The sequence below is a fragment of the Doryrhamphus excisus genome, unplaced genomic scaffold (genome assembly GCF_037039965.1).
Source record: "Doryrhamphus excisus strain RoL-2023G ecotype Guam unplaced genomic scaffold, RoL_Dexc_Guam_v1.1 HiC_scaffold_66, whole genome shotgun sequence".
In the NCBI taxonomy this organism is placed as follows: Eukaryota; Metazoa; Chordata; class Actinopteri; order Syngnathiformes; family Syngnathidae; genus Doryrhamphus; species Doryrhamphus excisus.
The window spans coordinates 27,353-36,152 of NW_027621876.1; the positions used below are offsets into that span (position 1 = coordinate 27,353).

General features: G+C 50.9%; 1 protein-coding gene across 1 annotated transcript; it reads right to left on the bottom strand.

Annotated features, from left to right (window-relative positions):
* Window positions 1-1,601: 1,601 nt before the first annotated feature.
* Window positions 1,602-3,092, bottom strand: LOC144898075 (methionine--tRNA ligase-like). Its single transcript, XM_078788961.1, has one exon. It carries the CDS (start codon window positions 3,090-3,092, stop codon window positions 1,602-1,604), a length of 1,491 nt encoding a protein of 496 aa, XP_078645087.1.
* Window positions 3,093-8,800: the final 5,708 nt, after the last annotated feature.

The window sequence follows — 8,800 nt, forward strand, 5'->3', positions numbered from 1 at the left end:
TCACGAAGTAGGGCTTGATCACAAGTAATGTAGGGCTCGCACTCGGCGGCATTGACAATGATCGTATCGATGGTGCCCGTTCGAAGTTTGGCGGCAGTGGCAAAACCGGCGCCGCCCATGCCTTGAATGCCGGCGTGATCAATTAACTCGATCAGCTCGGCGTCGTTGAACTTGACAGCGGGAATATCGGGATCAGTGAGCGTTCGAAGTTGAATATGCTGCATCATGCTGCCGTCGATCAGAGGCCGCTCGACGATACCTTCAAATGTCGCAGCACACGGCGCGTAGAGACGTGCACCCGTTACGCCGGGGAGTGTTGCGAGCAATTGACCGCTGCCGACGCGTTCGCCGGGCTTGAGACGGCATTGGCGCTGACCGATTCGCGGGTGATAAAGGGGTAAGTATAGATCTGGGGGTGCATCCAGAGTCTGAATAGGCGAGTGCAAACTCGATGATTTGTGTCCATCCAGCCATAGACCACCGTCAAAGCCCGGGCGTTGGAGTCGTTTCAGGGTGACTGCCATAGCCTTTCTCTTTGGCTGACCGCGACCAGCTCAATGCAATCCACAGGACAAGGCGGGATACACAATTCGCAGCCGGTGCATTCGCGTTCGATCACCGTGTGCATGAACTTTGACGCGCCGACAATGGCGTCCACGGGACAGGCCTGAATGCACTTCGTGCAGCCGATGCACTGATCTTCAATGATTAGTGCGACCACGGGCTCACTGATGGCACCGTGTTCGGCGTTCAGGGCTTTGGGCTCGACTCCCACAATGGCTGCCAGCGCAGCGATACCTTCATCGCCGCCGGGCGGGCACTGATTAATATCGGCTTCGTTTTTGGCGATGGCTTCGGCGTAGGGTCGGCAGCCCGGATATAGACATTGACCACATTGCGTTTGCGGCAGTACCGCTTCGAGTCGGTCGGCCAATTCGTTGCCATCGCCTTTTAATCGTCTACCGCTGATTTCCAGCAGCAGCCCAATACCTAGGCCGGTGAGCAGACAGAGGACAAACGCTGCGATCATGCATCAATCATCCGGAAAACCCATAAACGCCATTGACATCAGTCCGGCGGTGATCAGCGCAATGGGGGTGCCTTTGAATGTAGCGGGTGTGTCAGCGGCTTCCAGTCGTTCACGAATGGTGCAAAACAGCACCAGCACTAAACTGAAACTAAGCGCGGCAGCAAAGCCAAACAAAGCCGATTCGTAAAGTGTCGAGGTGTTTTGTTGATTCAATATCGCGACCCCCAGTACCGCACAGTTGGTGGTGATCAGCGGCAAATACAGCCCGAGCAGATTGAACAGCACGATACTGTATTTTTTGAGATAGAGTTCGGTCAGTTGCACCGTCGCTGCGATGCTGGCAATAAACATCACGGTGCGCAAAAACTCGAACTCCAACGGCAGCAGTAGATACTGCCAGATTGCGCTACTGATGACCGAGGCCAGAGTCAAAACAAAGGTGGTCGCAAGTCCCATCCCCAAGGCGGAGTCGAGACGACGACTCACACCCATAAAAGGACAAAGTCCGAGAAATTTTACCAACACGAAGTTGTTGATAAAGACCGTGCCTACTAAGATGGTGACGGTGCTCTCAAACATGGGCGTTTAGATCGGACTTGGCCTCGTCTTTAATGGCTTCAATGGTCTTGCTGTCAATGCGGGTGAGCATCGCTTGGAAGCGATTAATGTTGTGCGCCAGCAGGGGAGCGTGGCACTGATCCCAATGGGTAATGTGCTCGTTGAAAAACGCGTCGGCCTTGTCACCAAGGCGAGGCAAAACAGGGCGCAAGAAACTGGCAAGCACTCTAAAGTAGTTCAGCCCTTGGGTGCAAATGCCTTGCACCGTATGCGCTTGCTCCGGGTCTTTGATCTTTACCCAGGGCTCCTCGGCGGCAATATATTCGTTGGCTCGGTCGGCCAACGCCATGATCGCGCGCGTCGCCTTGCCGTATTCTCGACTCTCGTAGAGTTCGGCGATGGTGTCGGAGGCCTCGACAAATTGCTGATACGCGGCGGGATCAGGTAGGCTCGATGCCAACTGCCCCTCGTGGTGCTTGCTGATAAACCCGGCGCAACGGCTGGCGATGTTAATCAGCTTGCCCACCAAATCGCTGTTGATTCTGGCGACAAAGTCATCGAGATTCAGGTCGATGTCTTCAACATTGGCGGAGAGTTTGGAAGCGAAGTAATAGCGCAGATAATCCGGTTCGAGATGATTAAGATAGGTGCGTGCCTTGATAAAGGTGCCGCGCGATTTCGACATCTTGGCGCCATTGACGGTCAAAAAGCCATGGCAGTAGACCGCGCTTGGCATTCTAAAGCCGGCGCCGTGCAACATGGCCGGCCAGAACAGCGTGTGGAAATAGGCGATATCCTTGCCGATAAAGTGCACCATCTCGGTGCTGCTGTCGGGCGTGAGGTCGGCCGACCAATCTTCGCCCAAACGCTGTTCGAGGTTTTTGTGCGAGGCTAGGTAGCCAATGGGCGCATCGAGCCATACATAAAAATATTTGCCTGGCGCGTCGGGAATTTCAAAGCCAAAATACGGAGCATTGCGCGAAATATCCCAGTCCTGGAGACCGCCGTCCAACCATTCTTTGAGCTTGTTGGCGATCTCAGGTTGCACTCGGCCTTGATCTTGTATCCATGCTTGTAGTTGAGGCTGAAAGTGTTCGAGTTTGAAAAAATACTGCTCAGAATCTCTGGCAACTGGTGTGCTGCCCGATACCACGGAGCGTGGCTCGATGAGATCGGTGGCATCGTAGGTGCTGGCGCATACTTCACAAGCATCGCCGTATTGATCTTCGGCACGGCAGTTCGGGCACTGGCCTTTGACAAAGCGGTCGGGCAAGAACATCGACTTTTCGGCGTCGTAGAGTTGTTGGATGGTACGCACCTCAATATGCTTACCATCGCGCAAGCGCCGATAGATCAGTTCGGCGTAGTCCCGGTTTTCCGAAGAATGCGTGGTGTGGAAATTATCGAAGGATAAATCAAAATCCGAAAAATCCTGATGATGCTCCGTATGCATCTCGTCAATCAGATGCTCGGCCTCAATACCCAGCGTTCGGGCGCGCAGCATAATCGGCGTGCCATGCGCATCCGACGCCCATAGCCAACGGCAATCATGACCCCGCATACGTTGAAAACGAGTCCAAATATCGGTCTGGATATACTCGACCATATGACCAAGATGGATTGAACCATTGGCATAGGGCAGCGCGCTGGTGACGAGAATACGTCGCTGAGTCATGAAAGTCTCCGGGATAAGCCGACAGGCGGCAGTCGATGTAGCAGTGAGCTATTTTACTGGTAACGACGGTTGATTTCATGACTGGCGCCGGTGTGGATCAGGGCGACCGCATATAAATATCGAGGAAAATAACAGCGTGGCGCAGTAGTTGTCATTCCATGCGGCCTCTCGCCGCTTCACCGTAGAATTTCCGTTGCGGTACCACGTTGTGGTCGATGATGAAGCGGGAAATGCGTTAGGCCTATACGATGCTGAGCCCGAAATTACGTTTGATAACAATGCAATACAGTTTGTGAACAATCCTTTTGCTATCCCCAAGGCAACACCGTATTATACAGCAATTCCCGGCGAACAATAAATAACACATAAAAACAAGCGCTTACACCGATCATGTTGCAGAACTTCTCGTAACGACTATACTTCATTTACCGAGAGCCTAGCGCTCAATTTTCACCCAACTGTGTAGTTCTGATTGTGATGGCAGCACCCCATCCCAAAATCCGTCAAAACCTCAGCATGCAAGGGCTAATCAACGTGGTGCTAAGGCACTGGCGAAGATTGCCGATCATCGGCTAGGAGGCTGTCCGAGAATGACAAATTTTGCGATTTTTGCAAATTTCATCCCTTATAAATCAATTAGTTACGAATGCGATTTTTCGAAAAACCTCGTTCTCGGACAGGCTCCTAGTACATAGTCCTAATTAAAATGACGGGTAAAGATGCTTTAGTTTAACTCGTGCATCTTGTGTAGTGAACTGCCAATTCATCGACTGACCACGCTCATTTCGTTGCTTCACCCAGTGACCGACGCGCCGAATCAGTTCGTCTCGATCTGGCACTCGCTCACCCATGCATTGACGTGCCAAATGGCTGAACTCAATCTCAGCCATGTTCAGCCAACTGCCGTGCTTGGGTGTATAGTGAAACTCTAGCCTCTCCAATATACGGCGCGCCTCTTGCGGTTCAAACGCCTTATATAACGAGGCACCGGCGTGAGTATTTAAGTTGTCCATCACTAAATGAATTGTCTGAGCGTTGGGGTAATCTTCATCGACCAGTGTTCGGATCTGCTTCGCCCAATCAACGGCCGTTCGGGTGGCGGTGACCTCGGTACGTCTCCACCCCTTTAGAGGCTCGAAGAACATAAACAGATTACTGGTTCCATTTCGCTCGTATTCGGTGTCGTAATACTCAGGATGACCGGGTTTACACGGGAGTTTTGTACGCGTCTCTTTAAGGTGTTGCTTTGAACTTTCGTCCATGCAAACCACTGGGTGTTCTGGATCATAGAGCTTGGTATAGAGCGATAATACCGCTTCCATTGCACAGACAAACTCGGCATTTTGCTTTGGAGGAATACACCATTCTTTACGCTGCCAAGGTTTTATTGTGTTTTTTTAAAACTTGACGCACCGTCTCCGGGGAGACCGAGTCGAAGTATTCGAGCTCTACTAAGCGCTTGCTTAGCAGGCGCAAAGTCCAGCGCTGACGGCCTTCGGGAGGCTCTGAGCAGCTAAGCGCTACCAGATGGGCTTCCAGTTCGCCATCGAATTTACGCGGCTTATTACGTTGACGAGGTGTTCTCTCAAGCGCCTTGTAAACGCCTTGTTCGACTAAGCGTTGGCGAGCTCTTTCAACCGTACGCAGACCCACATCAAGTTGCTGACGAATCTCTTCATCCGTCAGTCCCGGCCCTGCCTCTCCTACATCGGCCTTGAGTAGCACTTGGGCGCGCCGGCGTTTAGAAGCGGCTGCCGTTCCTGTATTGACTAAAGTGGTTAGATACTGACGTTCTTCGTGATCAAGGCGAACGATATATTTTTTGACGGACATTGGTGAATCAACTTTCCGGGGGAATGACCTCAATAAGTATAGTACATATGCTCGCCTTTTTTATGTGGACTATGTACTAGGGGAAGCCTTCAAAAAGGAAATGGAGTGTGAAAATGTCTATAAGAGGCTCAATCAATCAAACGACGCGAAACTCTAAGCGCTATATCGACAAAATTCTTGATGTGGATAGATTGATTATCGATACGTGAGTTGATTGAAATAGCGGTGGTGGCCTTCGCATCCTTGATCGCTATGAATCGGACGCCACGTCGAACAGTCGAACCGACGGAAGCAGGTACAATCGCCTCGCCTACTTGTACGGAGACCAATGATAATGCAGTCTGTATATCCATAGTGAACATTCGGTTATTGGGCTCAGTTCCAGTTTCTCTAAGTAGGCTCAACACATGGTCTGCGAAGCTTGGGCGTGGTTTTTCTGGATAGAGAATCAGAGTTTCCAACTCAAGCTCACTCAGTGAAATTGCTTGCCGGGTAGCCAGTGGATGAGCATCTGATACAGCAAGTACGAGTCCCTCCTCAAGTAACTGGTTCGATCGTATTTCGGGATCATCCAGATGAGGCCGTGCAATGGCTATATCTATTTCACGAGTGATCAGTGCTGGTTGCAAACCAGCGTTATTCATAGGAAACAAGCCCAGAGCCACTTTGGGATAACAGCGGCGATAAGACTTTATGATGTTGGGGAAAATTCCGTAGGTTGCTGAGCCGACGAAACCGATGCGTAAGCGTCCTTCTGCGCCTTGGCCGATACGACGTACTTCGAGCTTGGTCTCTTCGAGGCGGCTGAGTATCTCATAAGCATTTTCCAGAAGTTTTTCGCCCGCCTGTGTTAACGCTATTGTGCTGCGTCCGCGAACAAACAACTTCGCTCTAAGGCTATCCTCTATTTGCTTTATCTGGCGACTCAGTGGCGGTTGCGCCAAGCCGAGCCGTTCAGCAGCACGACCGAAGTGCAACTCCTCTGCAACCGCAACAAAATACTCTAACCAGCGAATCTGCACTTGACAGCCTTCTATATGTGCAAATAAGTCAGATTATACATCTATGCCATCCTTTGCCGGTGCCGGCGCTGGAGAGATCACGAAGATAGTTTTCATCTATCTCAATGCCAAGTCCCGGCCCGTCCGGGCATTCGATATGAAAGTCACTATAATCTAAGCCGCTCTTGACAAGATCTTGAACTAACAATTTCGGGCCAAAATGCTCGGTGCCCCAATGGAGATTGGGTAGGGTAGAGAATACCGCCAAATGCGCAGCCGTGCCGATTCCACTTTCCAGTAGACACCCGCCATACAATTCCATTCCGTGTGCTGTTGCAATGCCCGCAGCACGCTTGAGTTCCATAAGATCCCCGCTCTTTACGAGCTTCAATGACAATACTGTGCCCGCACCCAGACATCCCGCACGGGCAACTTCGGTGTTGGAAAAGGCTCCTTCGTCAATCATGATGGGCACCCTGCATCGATTGGTGAGGCTGGCTAAGCCAGATTGGTCAGCGGCGAGCAAAGGTTGTTCAATCATCGCGATACCTAGTTCTTCGAGAACCGGGATGTAACGATTGCACTGCGCCCGAGACCAACCCTGATTAACGTCAACGATAAATCGGCATAAAGGGAGTGCATCTACCAACCGTTGCAAACGTGCTATGTCCTGCTTCGGTTCGACAAAGCCGATTTTTACCTTGAAGACTCGGTGCTCTTTATTTTCAAACTTGAGATGTGCCTCTTCAATCTCCTGATCCGCATCGCCTGATGCCAAGGCCCAGATGAGTTCAAAACGTTTGTGAACAGCTCCTCCCAGAAGTTGCGCCACTGAAAGATTCAGTGATCGCCCAACGGAATCGTACAACGCCGACATTAGAGCGCCTCTAGCCGCAGTATTGCGCGTGGCTGCTCTCGACATCAGCTGCGCCTGCGTTTCAAAATTGCCCCCGGGCATGCCAATCATAACGGGAGCTAAATATCTCTCAATGCAGGAAGCAATGGATTCAGGAGACTCTTCTGCCCATCTTGGGCCGCCTAAAGTTGCTGCCTCACCATAACCTGTGAAACCGTTCCGAAGGGTCACTCGAACCACTACGATAGATTTATGATTTATCTCGGTATTCGAGAGTTTATGTGCACGCAAGGTAGGCACACTTATCGTCATTGTTTCTACGTTTTCTACACGAAGTCCATCTTCGTTTGAGGTGGTGGCAGTAGTGGTTTTTACAAAAGTATTCATTGATTTGCGTGGTTATATTTTCTTAGAGTTGAAATCGCCAGAACAGAGTGTCCAACTCGATCCTTAACGATCTGTTTGAAAACCAAAGCGGTGGCAAATCGCGTAGTCGCTGTGCCTATCGACACGAGTCAAGTGAGGTGATAATCGCTCGTATCGGCGAGGCTGCGTTTCTCGCGCTTTGCCGTTCTCATTGCGTATTGTGGATGGACTAAGCGGCTTTTAGGACAAAGTCAAACTGCAAAACCAAATCGGTATCAGCGCCTGCGGGTGCCTGCTCGAACTTTCCAACCAAACTCTCCTTGACGGCAAATACAGTGTCATTGTCCAACCAATCACTGTCCTCGTCGTAGACTTGTGTGATCAGTGAACGATAGCCTTCTTTTTGCAGAATGAAATGAAGGTGGCCGGGTCGATTGGGGTGGTGCCCCATAAAATGAAGAAGTTCGCCCGCTGTTTCGTCCTCGGGAATTGGATAGGGAACCGGACGCAGAGCTTGGAAGGCGTAATGCCCATTCTCATCGGTTTCAAATCGTCCGCGTAGATTGAAGTCTGGCTGATCAGGGTCGTGGTTTTCATACAGACCATTGGGAGCGTCCTCCCAAACATCGAGCAAGACGCCGGCTATGGATTGCCGTCTTTATCCCGTACTTGACCTTCAACATAAACAGTTTCTTGATTGTCGAATCCCTTCTGCACGGTCGATGCTCCTTTGGGCAGAACGGGTGGATTTTCACGATAGAACGGGCCGAGCACAGTCGATTCACTTTCGTTGCCTGATACTGGGTTAGATAACATATCAACCAAAACTTCTACGCCCAAAATATCGGACAAAAGAATAAACTCCTGCCTTTTGTCGTTGGTCAGTTGCCCAGCCCGAGCCAAATAATCGCATGCAGCAAGGAACTCAGTGTGAGTGAGTTTGACATCCTTAACAAACCCGTGAAGATGAGTAATCAGCGACGTCATAATTTCGCGCTGACGGTCGGTGGTGTCTCCGAATTTACCCAAGGAATCGATAACGACATCGGTAACATTATCTATCGTGACATTTCGCATTGGTCTCTTTCCTCATTGCTGTGATGTGAGTGGGGGTAGTAGTCGCGAGTCGAAAGCTTCTAGCGATTGCCACTGCCTTGTCGGGAAGTGATGAAGGCCGCCAGAGTCTTCGTCGAGTGGCATTATTCAATCACACATTCCTGCGGTGCCCAATGCCTGCCAGGGTATTGAGTGATACTTAGCGATTACCAATAGCCGCCACCATGGAACATCCAGTCAGGATCGAGCATATGAGGAGTTTGCTGCTGCAATCGACCAAAGCGTCCCTTGTGAAAAGTCAGCGGTTGCGCGTGGTTATCGCTGCTAAGCGTGTGCACATAGCCGATCAAGATAATGTGGTCGCCGGCCTCGACTGTTTTGTCAAGGCGGGTGACAAACGTCGCAACGGCATTTTTGACCACCGG